At 44.3% G+C, this 19,949-nt stretch overlaps 1 protein-coding gene across 3 annotated transcripts in view; it reads right to left on the bottom strand.

The window, feature by feature from the left end:
* PHF21B (PHD finger protein 21B) overlaps positions 1–18,794 on the bottom strand; it is a 114,063-nt gene extending 95,269 nt beyond the window's left edge. For 2 of the 3 annotated variants that reach the window (XM_088478298.1, XM_088478299.1), the window contains exon 1: positions 18,298–18,794. In XM_088478298.1, the coding sequence (XP_088334424.1) occupies positions 18,298–18,351 (54 nt within the window). In that variant the 5' untranslated portion in view covers positions 18,352–18,794. Of the gene's footprint in view, positions 1–16,898; positions 16,951–18,297 lie in introns of those variants that run through there. The other variant, XM_088478300.1, reaches the window with a different exon arrangement.
* Positions 18,795–19,949: the final 1,155 nt, after the last annotated feature.

Genomic DNA, 19,949 nt, shown 5'->3' with positions numbered 1-19,949 from the left:
TTCGATTATATTAGCTCTACTGTAATCAACATGCGCTCATATTCTTAAGCAATTTGATTGCACTGGATTGTGTGATGTGTGTGGCCAGCGTGAAATGGTTTAATACTATGAAGTGTTTATAGCACTCACTCGGTGCAGCTTTCCCCGCTGTGATTTGCACACAGACGGTCAGATGACACTTTGTCAATAAAATCTCAAGCTTTTAACTTCCCCAGGTTCACTGATGTGGTTTCAGTAGGTTGGCTTTGTAAGTTGCTTATTAGGGAAATGCTGCCTCTCTGTCCGCTGTAAACGAAATCAATTTAAAAGGGACTTAACACGGAAAAAGTAAGGGAATTCACATTATGCAGCATAAGGCGATGAGTGAGCAAAATATATGCATATTATATTTCAAGGGTCTAAAGAGGTTGTATTCAGCTGTAACATCAGCGGTTTTGCAGTGTAAAGTGAGTATTGCTACTACAAATACAAAATCATTAAAGTAGCTTATATCAGACTAAAGTCTCTATACTTTATGCACAGTATACACCGGACTGTGACAGCATCCTACCAATGTAAAGCATATAATAACAAGAGGAGAGGTAAAGGGACCTGTAGCCACAAACTAAATGATAATACAATCTCACACTGTAAGAAATATCTGTATTACAGCAGGGTTCTCCCAGCTTTATTACTGCAAATGGAGAATTTGTGTTATGAAGGTGGCAGACGTGGGGAAGGTAAGGGAACATCATCAGCCTCAATCACTGCTAAGCATTTCCAGTGTAAAAGACTTCCAACATGAGTGATGTGATGGAATGGGACAGCGTCTGTTCACTGACAAGGAAGGAGAAAGGTGAATCCTGCCCCTAGCAAAGCGCACGTAAGGAGCCAGCAAAACCATTACGTGAAAGGATTAGACATTAGGCTCTGTAGCATTGATAATTACCCAAGATGTCCTCCATGCTCTCTTTCCCTTCTCAGTGGCAGGTCATTGTGTTAGGAAAAGGCATTTGAAAATGGAGTATGAGTGACTAGGAAGTGGGTGAACTAGCGCTGATGCACAGTGAGTGCCTGATAGCTGACAGGCTTACTCTGGTGCACAGTGAGTGTCTGATAGCTGACAGGCTTACTCTGGTGCACAGTAAGTGACTGATAGCTGGGTACATTTGCTCTGGTGCACAGTAAGTGACTGATAGCTGGGTACATTTGCTCTGGTGCACAGTAAGTGACTGGTAGCTGGGCAGTCTTCCTCTGGTGCACGGTGACTGACTGGTAGCTGGGCAGTCTTGCTCTGGTGCACGGTGACTGACTGGTAGCTGGGCAGTCTTGCTCTGGTGCACGGTGACTGACTGGTAGCTGGGCAGTCTTGCTCTGGTGCACGGTGACTGACTGGTAGCTGGGCAGTCTTGCTCTGGTGCACGGTGACTGACTAGTAGCTGGGCAGTCTTGCTCTGATGCACGGTGACTGACTGGTAGCTGGGCAGTCTTGCTCTGGTGCACGGTGACTGACTGGTAGCTGGGCAGTCTTGCTCTGGTGCACGGTGACTGACTGGTAGCTGGGCAGTCTTGCTCTGATGCACGGTGACTGACTGGTAGCTGGGCAGTCTTGCTCTGGTGCACAGTAAGTGACTGACTGGTAGCTGGGCAGTCTTGCTCTGGTGCACGGTGACTGACTGGTAGCTGGGCAGTCTTGCTCTGGTGCACGGTGACTGACTGGTAGCTGGGCAGTCTTGCTCTGGTGCACGGTGACTGACTGGTAGCTGGGCAGTCTTGCTCTGGTGCACGGTGACTGACTGGTAGCTGGGCAGTCTTGCTCTGGTGCACGGTGACTGACTGGTAACTGGGCAGTCTTGCTCTGGTGCACGGTGACTGACTGGTAGCTGGGCAGTCTTGCTCTGGTGCACGGTGACTAACTGGTAGCTGGGCAGACTTGCTCTAGTATACAGTGTGGTAGCTGGGCAGTCTTGCTCTGGTGCACGGTGACTGACTGGTAGCTGGGCAGTCTTGCTCTGGTGCACAGTGACTGACTGGTAGCTGGGCAGACTTGCTCTGGTGTACAGTGAGTGTCTGATAGCTGACAGGCTTACTCTGATGCATAGTGAGTGACAGATAGCCGACAGGCTTACTCTGATGCACAGTAAGTGACTGATAGCTGGGCATATTTGCTCTAGTGCACGGTGACTGACTGGTAGCTGGGCAGTCTTGCTCTGGTGCATGGTGACTGACTGGTAGCTGGGCAGTCTTGCTCTGGTGCACGGTGACTGACTGGTAGCTGGGCAGACTTGCTCTGGTATACAGTGTGGTAGCTGGGCAGTCTTGCTCTGGTGCACAGTAAGTGACTGATAGCTGACAGGCTTACTCTGGTGCACAGTAAGTGACTGATAGCTGGGCACATTTGCTCTGGTGCACAGTAAGTGACTGATAGCAGGGCAGTCTTGCTCTGGTGCACAGTGACTAACTGGTAGCTGGGCAGACTTGCTCTGGTATACAGTGTGGTAGCTGGGCAGTCTTGCTCTGGTGCACGGTGACTGACTGATAGCTGGGCAGTCTTGCTCTGGTGCACGGTGACTGACTGGTAGCTGGGCAGTCTTGCTCTGGTGCACGGTGACTGACTGATAGCTGGGCAGACTTGCTCTCTAGAAATGCTCTGTTGATTTTAGATTTATACGAAGGGGTAAGACCAGTGATATCACAGCAACAAAGATGACTGCAGTCTCAGGTCCCGATTCACTACGGATCGCTATTCTGCTTATACGCACGCAGCGTAGTTGCTAATATCAGCGGTGCTATTTAAATGTTTGCATTCACATTGCGATCGCAGCCTGATATAAGGACGCCCACTTCCCATTACTCACATCTGTATGCTAGTGCAACATAGGGAAACAATCGGTAACAATCGAGTAACATCGGACCCATATGCACAGTTGCACAAGCCCTGACCTTACTCAGAAATTGCTATCAGCCACGCATGCCATCAGTGCTATGGCTGCTTAAGCCACGCAGTGGATCATTTCTGCACGCCCCTGCAATGGCGTTCAAATGCACTGACACGCCTGCGTTCGCCTGACCACCCTCCCTGTCACCACCCACAAATGGCACTTCCTGTCAATCACTCTGCTCTGGGACTGAGTAACCTCTGCGATCGCAGTTGTGAACTCAATTGCTAGTTTGCGCACGCGCACTGCGATGCATACGCATGTGCAGTAAGCAACAATCGACCGATTGTGTGCGTATTAGCAACTGCGTTTCTTGCTGAATCAGGCCCTCACTCAGCTCTTTGGTCTATTTCAAATCCAGGGGTTTATAATGCAGCAATAAGGGTAATAATTTATTTTTAAAAAGAGCTACATTAGAATATCAGGGTAACACCAAACCCGGTTTTTAAACTTTATACTTCATATTAGAAAGATGTTGTGATTCAGTGGTCTTTAAAAGGGCAACTAAAGATGTTTAGTGAAGCCCATTAATATACATGCTTTGCTAAATTTATGTACATTATTAGGTTACTTGCCCTTCCGAAAAACTAGATTTTATATAATTTACTTATTTAACGCCAGTACATTCTGTTGCGCTTTACAAATGTTAAGAACATCCCAGGCCTAGTGCTCGAAACAGGTAAAGCAAGGACATGTAATAAAATAGGGATCACTGATAATACTTGCTGCAGAACGTGTGTCTAAACTTCATAAATTAAAAACAAAGAAATCAAATGACTGCTGTATATTTTCTTGTAAGTTGACAAACGCCTATTGGTGGTCTCTGAATGAAGATGCTGTGCGCACCAGATGGTTTGTAAGTAGCTGGTGGACAGTCATCTTTCATTTATACCCTGACATTAGGGGCTCTCAGAGTACCAGGCAGCCTCACACCCCTGGAGAGGCCGCAAGCAATAGCTATGTAATAGTCCCACTACTGGAACCACTGAAGAGGTGACGTTATCAGAGACGGTAATTACCAGCCTTCATTCGTTTATCCTTGATCACCTCGTCGCTTGGATTTGTTAAATTAAATCAATGGGTGGGGGAATGTGAAAAAAGAGATTAACTTTGCGCCTTTCAACGTTCAAATTTAATAAATACGTTTTAAATTAAATATAAGAGGAGAGATCAAGTTTGCCAAAAGAACCTATATGCATGTGTTGAATATCGCCCGTCGCCTATGCAATTGTGGTAGTTGGTACCAATCTTAATGGCAATGTAGCCCCACTGATGGGTAACAGGCGGCCCGAGGGCCACATCTAGCTGATGGAATCCTCCCCTCCAGCCAACAGCTCCTCAATGCTCTATGTCCCAGCAGTCCTATTCTCTCCTTTATACGCCATTGGCCAAAAATCTTGTGCTCTACTTTATGCGACATTGGTTCCAACAAGCTACACCCGTCATCTGCTCCATCCCCCCCCCCCCCCCAATGACTACAGCCTGTCAATCATGCCGCGGCTTCCCAGTCATTACGACCAGAGCCGCAGCTGCATCACAGCACATTGCGCTCTGCGGTTCCAGGGCATGCCCAGTCACCTGACCATCCCAGTTGTGTGCAGCAAACCATCGGGTTTATATACCACTCCGAATACAATATAACCGACATATTATCTCATCTTTCCGGGCAGATCTGAAGTTAAGAAACTCGCCAGCAATTTCATTTTATATGGCATGGCCATCCTAGTGTCCGCCAGCTGACTAGACAATTTTTTGGGGGGCTTCCGTCTTCTTTTCCAAACTCTAACTACTGCCTGCCAGGATTTCTTCATCTCCCTATAGGTGTGCATATATGCAAGCTGTATAGCCCATTAAAAAAAAAAAAAACAACCTGATCAACTGGCTTCTTACGTAAAGTAGGCGCTAGGCCTTGTAAGACACTGCGTTTCTGAGTGATGTATCGTTATCAGGTCACCTCTGCTGCGAACGCATGGAATTAAGTTGATGAACTGCCTGAGGCTGCGCAAATTCTGTCAGCCAGTTTTCCAACTATTCATTAAAAATCCCATAAGCACTGCCTATATGTAGCGAGGCAGTCAATAAAAATAAGGTTATGAATATAGCAACAAGCACCTTTTATTGCTGCAGCTTTGGTGCCTACTCTTACTTGTAATAGGTAAACAATGCAAAATAGCATTATTTCTCCAATAACAGATATTATTTTAAAGGAACACATTAAAAAGAGGTCAGCAACAACTTTGTGGCTTTACAATAGCACAGAAACAATATGCAAGTATACATAGATATCACAATTAGAGGAAAATAATTATCATGTTCTTTTATCCCCTTACCCAGCTGCCTATGCCCTGCTTTGAAGAGGGGGTGTAGTTCTCAATTGGCCGTATTTTGGGGCTTGTACACACAGGCGTTGAAAAACAATACCTGTTAGCAGCGCGGACATTGTACCGTGTCCTTGTCTGTGAGCAGGAATGCATCTTGAGTGGTGTCTGCCACAACACATTTCCATTAATACTTTTATTTTCACATGTATTTTTTTGGTACTTCCGTTTCTTTGCAGCCCCCTGATTATGCTACGTAAGTTGCGTAACCAGGAAATACTATTCGGTCCCTTGTGGGCTCGCTGCGCTCGCCACATGGATTTGTTCCCCCTCCACGCCCACTTGGATGGTAGGGAATGACGTTGGATGGTAGGGAATGACGTTGAACACTGGCTCAACTTTACGCTAATGTCCAACATCATTCCCTACCATCCAAGTGGGCATGGAGGGGGAATAAATCCATGTGGTGAGCGAAGTGAGCCACCGTGCCCGCAGCGTGGCGAGCGTAGCGAGTCCGCAAGGGGCCGAACAGTATTTCCTCAAGTTTACGCTACTTACGTATCTTTGCGGCCCTCTGGTTACGCAAGTAGCGTAAACCAGGGGGCCGCAAAGATACGAAAGTACAATTTTTTTTCCTTTTCTACATTCTATATGTGACTACCTCTAAAGAGCCCATAGCTGTACATTTTATCTTCTGTACCACTGACGACAGAACGCGAGGGGGCTGACGCAAAACTCAACTCAAATCGTCCGAAATTGCTCCGTATTCCGTGCACAGAACTAAAACGCGTATATCCACCTGTATGCATATTTGCTAGCGGATCCCCCACTATCCGTAAGCTTGGTTTGATTATCCATCATCATTGGTACGTACTTACATCAGACCTATGTGTAAGTATGTGTCCAGACAGCTCTATAGAGCCCGCAATTCCATTGACGCCTCCTCATTGAACAATTCCTACTTGAGAACATTACTGCCCAGTTATACCCCTTGATAGGCAAGTGGAGACGTGAATGAAACGCATACTTGCATAAGCTTGGATCCGGAGCATACGCGGTGGGTAAACGCGATATAAAATAAAATTATGTATTGTGTTGTGACAGTGCCCCTTTAAGACCTTGACAATGAAATATAATAGTGATTTGAGGAGGGGAGCAGAAAGTATAGATCAGTAGAGAAGGGGCCTATGAAGCACAATCTTTACTGCTGCTGTAAAGCAGTTTGTGCAGGAAGTTGTAGACAAGAGGGAAATAGCGCTGTACAATGGACACTCATGGCACATGAGCTCATGTTACGCCATGCTGTGTAATGGAGCGTACACACGGTCAGATTTGTCAGACTTGTCAGATTTGTCAGATGAACGACTGAACGATTAAACGATTTGAACGATTTGACCAAAGATTTGAACGATTGAACGATTTTTGACTGCATTAAAATGAATGGAATCGTCCAAGTCTGACTGCAAACCCATCAGATGTCAGAAATCGTTATCTGACAAACGGGAACGCGCATCGTTGATCGTCCATCGTTCAGGCATGTCAGATATGAACGATTTTTCATCAGATATGAACGACTGAACGATTTTTAAATCGTTATCGTCCATATCTGAAGAAAAAATCTGATCGTGTGTATGCACCATGACTCTACTGCGGACTCATCAAGTAGGATGTAACTTAGGACATTCCAGTGAATCAGCTACATGGCAGCCAGTGAGGTCTCTTAGTAATGAGAATACAGTCATTTGCTTCAGATTAGAAAACATCATCACCTATTGCTTATGTTCTAACTTGAAACGGTGTGATCTACACAGCACATCCAAATGGTATTTTGATGATCTAAAAAGGAATAGATCATAGAAGAGAAAAAAAAAATGATAGAGATTTGGGATGGATGGATAGTAAAGTCTGCCCCCCTATATATAAAAAAATGACACTTAAAAATAAAGCATTGCATGAGCCAAACATTAACCAATATAGCCTATTTGCAACAGTCAATCAAAGTATATAGCTTAGAATATTACACCATCCCTGGCTAGAAAACAAATCCATCAGACAGTCTCAACAGGGTATTACGAATAGATGACTTACTTGGCTATGTTAGTTAGTAAAAGGGTATGGGGTGGATTCCGCACAAGATACGGCCTACATAATATCGCTTATGGCGCCACGAGTGTTCAGCGCCTTACAAAGTACATAAACAAATAAGTGAACAAGAAGCCAGTGACTTACAGTACAATAAAGTGCAGGACAAAGACATTGTTTATATAAATAAGCAACAGGGCGGAAGCAAAACATATATATATATATATATATATATATATATATACACACATATATATATATATATATATATACACACACACACACATATATACACAAAACATGTAAAATTATTTGGTTGATGGTGCTCCCTACAATCAGCAAACAAACTACTGGTATATGGGAGAAAAGAATACTCTTTGTAAAGGGAACCATTTTTTTATGTGAAACTAGCTGTTGTACGTGGCTTCTTGCAATAGCTAGTTTCACATAAGAATGAGGTGCTCTAGTTGTATTGCTTTGCATTGGGCCTCTGGTGCAGGAGTGGCCCATGTGACCAGTAGCGCTATACAGACTGGTGGCAGCAGCGTCTTCACCCACCACTCCCACCAATGTCACTGTGTGCCCTGTGCACAGACTGCTATGTAACCTATCCTATTCACCCACCACTCACACCAATGTCACTGTATGCCGTGTGCACAGACTGCTATGTAGCCTATCCTATTCATCCACCACTCACACCAATGTCACTGTGTGCCTTGTGCACAGACTGCTATGTAGCCTATCCTATTCACCCACCACTCACACCAATGTCACTGTGTGTCCTGTGCACAGACTGCTATGTAGCCTATCCTATTCACCCATCACTCACACCAATGTCACTGTGTGCCCTGTGCACAGACTGCTATGTAACCTCTCCTATTCATCCACCACTCACACCAATGTCACTGTGTGCCCTGTGCACAGACTGCTATGTAACCTCTCCTATTCATCCACCACTCACACCAATGTCACTGTGTGCCCTGTGCACAGACTGCTATGTAACCTCTCCTATTCATCCACCACTCACACCAATGTCACTGTGTGCTCTGTGCACAGACTGCCATGTAGCCAATCCTATTCACCCACCACTCACACCAATGTCACTGTGTGCCCTGTGCACAGACTGCTATGTAACCTCTCCTATTCATCCACCACTCACACCAATGTCACTGTGTGCTCTGTGCACAGACTGCCATGTAGCCAATCCTATTGACGTGACCGCGGGCCCAAAGCACCTCTACCCCTCACCCCCGGGCGCGCGCATTGTGCCGCACCCATCTCTTGCATTAATGATGTCATTGTTTTGTTTTTGTTATTGCTTAGCTGTAACTTATAGATCGGGATGAAACTAAGTGCAGGTTATTTCGAGGAGTTTCCACTACACAATGATGCCGTTTTCATGAAAATCGGTTCAGTAGCTTTTACGCCAACTTGGAAAAAAACAGACACAACGTTCTTATAATATAAGTATAGATGATTAATGTATTAATATTATAAATAACTTTTATTTATTGTAAAGAATAAAATAAGTTTCTCAAAAAGCCTTGTGGGAGATTTTTTTGTCCATACAATTCCACTTCTCTTTCCATCCAACAGCAGAAAACAAAGTCAAAAAGAATTCTTGACATGTCATACATCAAAACGAAAGTGAAATGATTGCTATCTTCTTTGGCCAGTCGTGGGACAACAAAGGGACAACAGCAATGAAATTCACTCAAACAATTAAATGTGTGTTTAAAAGCTGTTTTGTTTTGCACCAAATAATATCTAAAATGCACAAGATGGGGAATAATTAACTCCTCAAAAAGACACAACACAAGTGTATTACACTTCTCGCTTGTTTAAATTGATATTTTGCATCAATATAAACTATGTTGATTAGTACAAAATAAGAGGAGGTAAAGAGACCCCGGTCTTCTCAATTAGTGCAACAAGCTTTGCAAATCAGTAGCAAAAAACTAACAGCAAATACAGAAACCAGTCAAACAGGCATCACCACCCTCAGTTTCCTGTAACGTATTATTATACAGTCTACTTTTATACTGTATTCATGTCTTATATGCAACAATTAGACAATTCATTCTCCCTGACACCCTCTCTCCCCTATTAGCAGTTGCACAGAAATCTGAGGCTTATTTAGAGATAACAGCTAGAGGTAGTGTTCATTCTAGCACCCTGCACCTGTCCCAACCCGTGCAGTTCCTCTTTCCTGCCTGGGGTGTCACTCTCTGCTCTGTATCTCAGCAGTTTGTTGCATCAGCCGAGTGTGCTAGAAGCACCAGAGCAAAGAGCGACACCCCAGGCAGGATAGAGGAACTGCACGGGTTGCGACAGGTGCAGTGTGCTAGAATGAACACTATAAAAAGTACGAATGTGCAAAGTCGTGACATGCAAGCTAACGGGACACGCAGCAGTTATACCAGTCGCAGATATGGGGGTGGCAGAAAAACTCAGATTTTGGCTGGAGTACTTTATTAATAATAATACTAATAATACACAGAGGGGAGTTTGCTTCTGATATTACTGCATCTGGTTCTGCATACATAGAGGACACGCAAACATCCATTTACAGCAGCAAAAGTTGAGATGACTGTGAAAACTTAAGAGGCATTCCCTTCATTTGCACTAGGTTGTGCTGGATTTTAAGGTGGCAATAATATTGATTTTTTTATTTAAATCTTTTGAACTTTTTATTGTCCCTTTAAATCCTGCGGCTGCAAAGTGAATTTATCCCATGGTCACTTTCACCCAGCACAAAATATTCTTGTCCCACATGTCCTTATTGGATTACTACTGCAATTATGTGGGCAGGATTAGTGAGCGGATGAGAAGGATGTTAGAAAAATGGATTCATGCAGCCCAGGTAACTGCAATATAAAACTAAGTAGGCAGCTTGTATCAAGTAGGTGTTACATCGGAGAGTGCGCTTTCCTTTATGTCACTTCATGTAAACTTGGATTTTCATCAAAGAGCCATGTGTACAGCCATGGCCAAAAGTTTTGAGAATGGCACAAGTATTGGTTTTCACAAAGTTTGCTGCTTCAGTGTATTTAGACCTTTATGTCAGATGTTACTATGGTATACTGAGGTAACATTACAGGCGTTTCATAAGTGTCAGAGGCTTTTATTGACAATTACATTAAGTTTATGCAAAGAGTCAATATTTGCAGTGTTGACCCTTCTTTTTCAAGACCCCTGTAATTCGCCCTGGCATGCTGTCACTCAGCTTCTGGGCCACATACTGACTGATGGCCGCCCATTCTTGCCTAATCTTTGCTTGGAGTTGGTCAGAATTTGTGGGTATTTGTTTGTCCACCCACCTCTTTAGGATTGACCACAAGTTCGCAATGGGATTAAGGTCTGGGGAGTTTCCTGGCCATGGACCCAAAATGTTGATGTTTTGTTCCCTGAGTCACTTAGTTATCATTTTTGCCTTATGGCAAGGTGCTCCATCATGCTGGAAAAGGCATTGTTCTTCACAAAACTGTTCTTGGATGGTTGGGAGAAGTTGCTCTTGGAGGATGTTTTGGTACCATTCTTTATTCATGGCTGTGAGTGAGCCCACTCCCATGGCTGAGAAGCAACCCAATACATGAATGGTCTCTGGATGCTTTACTGTTGGCATGACACAGGACTGATGGTAGAGCTCACCTTTCCTTCTCCGGACAAGCGTTTTTTCCAGATGCCCCAAACAATCTGAAAGGGGATTCATCAGAGAAAATAACTTTACCCCAGTCCTCAGCAGTCCAATCCCTGTACCTTTTGCAGAATATCCATCTGTCCCTGATGTTTTTCCTGGAGAGAAGTGGCTTCTTTACTGCCCATCTTGACACTAGGCCATCCTCCAAAAGTCTTTGTCCTGTGTGATGCCAACAGTAAAGCTTCCTGAGACCATTCATGTGTGGGGTTGCTTCTCAGCCAAGGGAGTGGGCTCACTCACAATTTTGCCTAAGAACACAACCATAAAAAAAGAATGGTACAAAAAAACCTCCAACAGCAACTTCTCCCAACCATCCAAGAACAGTTTGGTGACGAACAATGCCTCTTCCAGCATGATGGAGCACCTTGCCATAAGGCAAAATGGATAACGAAGTGGCTCGGGGAAAAAAAACATCTGCATTTTGAGTCCATGGCCAGGACACTCCCCAGACATTAATCCCATTGAGAACTTGTGGTCAATCCTCAAGAGGTGAGCGGACAAACAAAAACCCACAAATTCTGACAAACTCCAAGCATTGATTAGGCAAGAATGGGAGGCCATCAGTCAGTGTGTGACCAGAAGCTGAGTGACAGCATGCCAGGGCGAATTGCAGAGGTCTTGAAAAAGAAGGGTCAACACTGCAAATATTGACTCTTTGCATAAACTTAATGTAATTGTCAATAAAAGCCTTTGACACTTATGAAATGCTTGTAATTTTACTTCAGTATACCATAGTAACATCTGACAAAAAGGTCTAAAAACACTGAAGCAGCAAACTTTGTGATAACCAATACTCATTCTCAAAACTTTTGGCCATGGCTGTACACTGTTTGGTAGGCATTTCTGCATAGTGCAAAGCAATTGGAAGGATTATGTAGAATGACATAAAAGAAACACACCAATAAAACACATTAATAAAAAACAAAAAAAACCACCAAAAATAAAAGCCCTGCAATTTGCTTTAAGAGGGTGGGGCAAAAGAAACCCCTTTAAATAAATAAATATGAGATCGCCATGTGTAATTACTGTCCATCTCATAGGGCACGATTCTATGTAAAGCGATGTAAATAGCGCCGGGAGTGAGCTCCCGGAGCTATTCAATACACCGCGCTGCCAAGTCCGACTAATAATTTCTTCTCTCATCCCTCCGGGGATGAGAGAAGAAATCCGACAAAAGTCCCAGCGCGAGGCTGTTTTCTGCCCTTCGCGCCTGGAAAACAGCCTCGCACCGGGAAGTTAGGTCGGGGAATGCCCGTTATCGCGCCTAAACACCCTGTCTAAGGCGCGAGAACGAGCCTTCCCCGACCTAACATCGCGATGAATTGAATAGCTGCGGGAGCTATCTCCCGGCGCTATTTACATCGCGTAGAATTGAATCGTGCCCATAGAACATATGGGCTGCACTTTTAATGGGTATCACAATCCCATATGAGACAGGATAAAGGTAGCTGCTGTTGGACTGAGACTGACCATGGTAAATGATGCCCTCTGCATTAGCATAAAATGTATAAATAAATGACGACGGTTACAAACGTGGAGAAATGACCATCATTAAACAGCCAGTAACTGTCCACTTTCACCGGATTCCCAAAAGTGTGACTTCGCTGCATAGCATTGGTATTTGCAAATATCCTTATTATGTGAATATTAATGCACAGTAATAATGTCATCTACTCACATATTATACCACAATGCATCAAGTCAGGTGTGACAGCGCTGAATGGTTAGTGTACACCAGGGGTGTCAAACATGCAGCTCTCCAGCTGCAGTGGAACTACATATCCCAGCATGCACTGCCACAGTTTTTCTATTAGGACATGCTAAAACTGTGACAGGGCATGCTTGGATATGTAGTTCCACAGCAGCTGGAGGGACGCATGTTTGACATCACTGGTGTACACTATATTGTCATGCACTACATCTACAATCACTTACATCAACATCTACAATTGATAAGCATATCATCATCATCATAATTATGGCACTTTCCAGTCAACAAAGCTGGTTTATATAGCACTATATCCTGTACAATTCTTTGCTGTCATTTAATATGTCAGATATAAATAAGTAAGCAATGAAAGAGTACATTCTGCAGCACTTATTACTGCAACTTGGACAGCGAATTGACACACGGGATGGTATCTCTCAGAAATATGGCAGCATGTACTGATCATCTAACAAACAGTTGTTACATAAATACATTTGATTCAACAGCCGCAACTACACCAAAACCATATATATTTATCTCGATAGGAATATTATTTAAAGACTGCAAAATAATCCCAGTGTTTTCATCTGAACTGGTCTATTATAAAACAAGATAATGTACCACATTCTAAAACTTAATATACTTTTCTCACAATACTATCCTATTAAGCACAGACAAAATAATGCTGAAGGTGTGTGCCAGGCAGTCGCTAAAGTTTATACCGGGTTTCAGAACTCTGTGGCTATCCATTTGTGGTGGAACTAAAAATCACAGCGTCCCCTGCCAGCCAAATTGCCTGAATTTTTATTACTGCCTAGAAAAATAAAAGTTCTCTGATCTAATCTTTAAGGGGTTGGTCTAATCTCAGTTGCCAATGAGATACTTTGGGGGTTTATTCAACTAGGAATGAGCCCGCTCGACCCTTGAATATGCGCACGCCTTTGTGGCATATACGGTAGCCCCGGACTCACTGATGTTGGTTCCCAGGCCTGTGCACTGAAATCTGCGAGTCCGGGGCGAATCGATGTGCCATCGCTGGCGTTTCCACACCATTGCAGCATCACATGACACCGATCACACCTAACTGAATTGACTCCTTTATCTATTGCTTCAAACTTCATCTCACAAAAACATGGCTGTCAAGGTGAATAAACACGACACCCTGAAGGAAAGGGAACTACATAGGGCGAACCTCATTTTTAACTTTTCCATATGCAAAAAGAACATGCTCGTCACAGCGCAAAACAGGCAATACAGAGGTTTTTTGTTAAATTTTTGTTTTAAAGATAAGTTCTAACAAGAACTATAACAGAAGGGGGAAGAAAAAAAAACACCATGAGGAACATGTACAGAGAGCACTCAGCAATCTGACAAGCATTATGCTTTATTAAACTTAATAGCTATTAAACATCATTAACTTTGTTTTCAATACTTGTACTTGTTATGCTTCTATGGCATATCGCAGCTAAAAATCAGACAATAATATGATGTTAAAATACAACAACAAAAGGGGCATTTAAATCAATTGTAGCGAAATCTAATGCAAACAAGCAGCTGGGGTCTAAATCCCCCTAGAACGCTGCAGCAACTTGTTCTTTCTCAAGCTCCATATGTAAATAGCGGCATGTTGTGTGAGGAGAATGAAGTCAGGGCTGGGGTGGAATGACAACACAAATCAGATTATTAGACCATAGCCAGTAAGATTTATAGAGCAGTGATAAAAAAAAAATAAAAAAGTAGCAATGAAGTGAATAGAAATGTGCGACTATAAATCACTTCCTTAGAGCGCAGTTTATGAAGCGGTTTCATAAACTAGTACAGATAATGACACCACCAATGTTACTCACACTGGATCTGCTTTCCCTTTACAGATGAAAAAATACAATTAAATAAAAGATCATTTCTATTATGATCTACAGTACCTGGGCTGGTTGCATCATGTGTGTGCTGAGTACATTACACGTATGTGTGCGCTGCATCCTTAAACCGAAGACCAAGATAAACAACGTATGCAGACCAAATCTTTATTGTCACTAGAACATGGGTTTTACAACCAAGTACGGCTAAACTTATACAAGGGATAAGCATTTGGGTTGTTGCACGTATCTCAGCCTAATCCACTTCTATAGAGTAGAAAAAATATATATATATACGTTTAAACTCCCATCAATTGTTTATAATTAATCCATTCAGTTTCTATACAGTATACATAAATATTAAACATACACCTAGAACTGCAAGTGTCAGCATTACAGCCAAGTGTAAAGTATTTATGTACTTATTTTAATGCAGGTAAAATGACTGCAGCTATGCTCTTTAAAATGTTCCTAAAGCAGAATATAAGCGTGCCGAGTGCAGCCAGTATTGCATTGTTGCAGTAAAGAAAAAATATCTGCACTGATGAAGGGAATTGGAGTCAACAGCTTGCTTCTCTTACTCCATTAAAGGTCTGATAGCCTATGGTATCAGGCAGTAAAACATTTGCTTCGCTAAAAAGAAAGTATCTGGTCTCTGATTCCATGCTGTGATTAAACATCTTTGTGTGTTGTGTGAGTTTGTGTGCGTGCATGGGGGGGGGGGGGTAGTTATCCCCTCCCCCTCTAAAAATGGCATCAAAGCAATCAAAATGGTAATGTTCAGCATGAATGGGGCCCCATCCCCCATCTCAAACTCTGCAGACTTTTCTCCATGTTAGGAAGAAACCAACACCCCTTCACTCACAAAATGGAAGCTTCCACTACCAAACTGAGAGTGCTGACAAACCCTCATTAACATGACGAAGCTCCCGAACTCTAGCAGAAGTGGGAGCTGAGCCTTAAATCGCGGACCTGAGGCAATCGGTCGAGAGGGGGGGGTGTAACAAATAAAATTGAGATGAGAGAATTGAGAAGGGCGCCTTGTTCAGAGGAGCTGTTCCAAGTTTGGTGCTGAAATGCTGCTGCATTCCTGAGGAAGCACGATCGATTCATTTATTGAAAAGGGGGGGATGGGGGGGGGGAAACAGCACAAATTCGCCCTAGGGTGTTACAAAAACAACACCCAGGTACACGTTTCTATTGCAAAACACACAACAGACTCGTGTTACACACAGCTCTTTGCGCATTTCACTACACTAGGAGGAAGGAAAGGGAGGAGGGGGGAGGAGAGAAAGCTTTCAATGGCATCTGTCCGTGGTGCTGAAAGGCGAACGGCCACAAAACACACTTTGCCTCCCCCCCCCCCCCCTTTCTCGTTCCATTTCCGGCATAACACAACCAGGGAGGGGGCCAGAGTGGTAATGGATGGAAGGAAGGAAGAAAGAGGGGGGGGGGGGGGGTTGTACTTCTGGCAAGCAGAGAGTTAACTTTGTGATGCCAAGAGAGTGAAAGTGCCTCCATAGAGAAAGTGCTGAATGGATCGGCTGCTGCAGCAATCTGCAACAAAGGGCGCACTCCAACACCCATCTGCTGAGCCACCCGGCCCCCCTCCTCATCAAAGTCACCCGGAGAGGGTTACGCCGTGCACTTTCCTAACCGTGTCGACCAGCTCCAAAATGGACGCCTCAGAGAAATAAAAAATAAATAAATAATAAAAATAAATCGAAGTAAATCCAATGTGACTAAAAGTCCTCTGTACATCAAGTCTCTGAGACAAGGGGGAGGGGGTGTGTGTGTTCATTTTGCCCACTGAGCCACCCCGATCACCAACCTGGGATCAGATACTTTTACAGGGGGGGGGGGGGGGGTTACAAAGTATGGCGTGAGCAGAAAAAGAGACAACACACACAGAAGTGGGATACAATGTAACCGATGTGTCACTTAGGGGATGAGAACTTCTCTCCTGCCAGAGATCATGCCGCTCTCACTGATAAAGTATAACAGCTACAAATACAAGGACTCCGAGAGAGATGGGAGTCAAAGGGACGTGCAAGAGTCAAAACATGTTCATGCCAATCATTCTATGTCACATGGGGAGGGCTTCTTGTCTAGTTTTCTTTTTAATATACACGCACAAAAAAAATAAAATAAACTTGAGTGAATTCCTCTCTATGATCTCAGCATTATAGATACCAGCTGATAAAGTTTCCCATAGCTGCACTCCATCACAACACACCAAATCCCAGGGATTAAAACTACCAAGGGTTAAAAATAAAAGGAAAAAAAATAAATAAAAAACTACAAATCTGCATTTACCTGTGGATCTTGCTTCATCCGTGCAAGTAGTTTATTATGAGGGGAGAATAAAAAAAATAAATACTTAAACTACGAACCCTTATTTAATTTAAAAAAAAAAACTAAATTCAGAAAGAAAAAAAAAAAAAAAAAAACACCACAAGTAGTGTCACATGAGGAGGAGGAAGGAGAAAGTGCTTCAAGTTTGATGGAAATGGGGAGGAACAAAGAGACAAGTAAACACAGTGAGAGTGCCAGGCAATTTCCCCCAAGCCAGCTCATAAATATTCAGGTCTCGTCCTAATCTCCACGCAGCAGCACCGCAATATTACTTCCAAATCCTTGTTGCTTGCTCCAGCAAAAGACAAGGGAGGGGGCGGGGAGGAGAGGAGGGGGAGGCAGAAGTAGTGAGAGAGAGAGATAGAGGAGGGGGGGGGAGAAAAGGGGGAGGGGGTAAAGAGTGGGGAGTAGGGGGAGTGAAAGATGGGGAAGAGTAGGGGAAAGGAGGGGGGGAAGTGAAAGATGGGGGAAGAGTAGGAAAGAGATGGGTGGAAGACGGGAAAGTAGGGAGGAGTGAAAGATGGGGGAGTAGGGAAGAGGAGGGGTGCAAGATGGGGAGATTAAGGAGAAAGGGGTCAATAAGAAGAAGGAGAGTGGGAATGGTGAGAAAAGTGAAAGTGGCTGTGCACAGAGGTGAAGGAGAAAGTAGATGTCAGGGTGGGGGGCAGCTGGAGCCATGAAGTTGTCAGAGAGGGGCAGACTGGGGAGAAGAAGTGTGACAGAAAGAAACATGGCAACAAAATAAAAAGTGATGACTGACACCAAGCACTAACTGGCAGAAGAACATGGGGGCAGATGGGAGTGTATATGGGGAGAATGCTGAGTTACGGGGAGGAGGAGGAGGGATGAAAAGAACTAAAGATGGAGGGGAGGGGGGGGTGGAGGTAAAGTACAGGGATAAACAGACTGAAGGAGCAGAGACTAAAGACTTAAGGAACATTAATAAAGAAAAAAATATAATGTACTGGGGGAGCGTTTGAAGACTGGGGGGTAACACTGAAGAGGAGGTAAGGCAGGTTGATGGATGGTGAGGACTTACTGAAGTAGCATTTACTAAATAAGGTTTGAAGTATATTGAGGAGGGGGCACACTGGAGTGGGGTGTAGATAGAGGAGGGGGGCACACTTGAGTGGGGATGTAGGTAGAGAAGGCAAAATATAGAGGAGTGTGGGGAGAGCTGGCATATTTGGGGGTGGGGGCAGAGTGTACTTAGGTGGGGGGGGGATAGAGCTATAAACAATAGAGCAGGTGACACCCCCCCCCCCCCCATCCAAGCTGACAAAGTAGTTGCAGAAGTGCCCCGCCTCGGTGCATGCCGGGAGCCAGATGCCCCCACCTGGGAGGTCAGTTGGGGCATTACCTGGTGGCACTGGATCTCCACTTGGATGGCCTCCTGCAGGCTCTGCATCTCCATGCCGCTCCGTCCACGCACTTTCCCCGGCCACAAATCCCACCCGCGAAGTTTTGGGAGAAAAAAAACAAAACGCCACAGCCGGTCCTCGTCCTGCGCCCTGTACAGTCCACGGCGGGCGGGACACCCTGGTCCTTGGGCGGCAGGGTGAGATGGTCGGGTGCCGGGTGAGAAAGGAGGAGGAGAACTACTCGGTGTGAGCAAGTTGTGAGGGGACCGGGCTCATCACTCACACTTCGCCTCCCGGCCGCACGTCCCCCCCAGGGATGATGCCCGGGCTCTTCTGCCCGCTGCCCGCACCGCTCTCCGTGGGTTACCCGCCCGGCTGCCCGGAGTTTGGAGCGGTCGCGGAGGGAGGGACTACTTCTTCTCTCCGGAGCGCGGAGTGATACCTCCGAGGCGCAGGGAGCTGAGCTGAGGAAAAAAGTTGGTCCCACCACGGTGCTTTGCTTTGCTTGCTGCTGCTGCGAGAAGCGCGGCCCCGACTCCTGGGATGCCCGGATGCGGAGGTAGCGGGAGCGCGCTGTAGTGTGCGAATGGGGTGGCGCGCGCACGGGAGCTTTGAGTGACAGAGAGTGTGTATTAGAGCGACGTCAGGCCGGTGGGAGGAGGCGGAGCCATTGGGGGCCTGCGCATGCGCACCGTGTCAGGCAGGCAGTACCATTGGCTTTAGTGTGAGGATGGGGATGGGGATGCTGAGGAGAGGAGACAGGGGATGCTGCTGCTGCATTCGTAGGTGTGATGCTGAGGTTGTGTCACACTGAAGGGCCGGCCCCTGGCAACTGTAGGAGGGTCCTACAAGCATCATACATACACAGCACTAGTGGGATGGATGGGAGGAAGGTGAAGGAGTGTGCAGATAAGAACTAGTTATAAATAAAAACACAGGTGCAGCATTATTACTATATTATACATGTACAAATATATACCATAAACTATTATACACCTGAGACACTCCCTGGAGGGATGGACATGTTATATGACATGCTTGCACTGAGTGGTGTCTTAGAGGTACACACACTATATATATATATATATATACTCCTATAGACAGATCTATATATAAATTATATATATACCTATTTTATATATATATATATATATATTTATAAATTTATATTTTTCTTTGTTCCATTGCACTGGAGGTCATCAAATACTATATGCTATCTAATGGAAAGCTTATACTTTATATCTAAATGAACAATAATAACGACAAGGTAGAATTCATTAAGTATGTAAGGTTGGTACTGTTCCTTATATAATATAGAAAATGTGCATATTTAAACAGTGTAAATATATATATATATACTGTATCATATATATATATATATATATATTTAAACACACTCGCTGAGTCTTGCATTAGGGGGAATGATATGTCAGACTGGATAAGAAGAGTAAATGTTTATTAAAACAACATAAACATTTGACATAATATGTTTCCCATTTAGGGCCGTATTCAATTAGAAGCAAAAAGGCGTTTTCCGCGGAAAAAGTATCACGGATCGGGGCTTTTTGCGTGGTCAGAACTTATTTCCAAAGTCAATTCCAGCCGGTTTTCGCCTACTCTGACAGTCAATGCAATGTCATAGTTGAAAAAG

This window comes from Taudactylus pleione, unplaced genomic scaffold (assembly GCF_031769625.1).
Source record: "Taudactylus pleione unplaced genomic scaffold, aTauple2 ptg000212l, whole genome shotgun sequence".
Lineage (NCBI taxonomy): Eukaryota > Metazoa > Chordata > Amphibia > Anura > Myobatrachidae > Taudactylus > Taudactylus pleione.
Note: the sequence above shows the minus strand (reverse complement) of the source record. Positions and strands in the feature narration are given on the sequence as shown.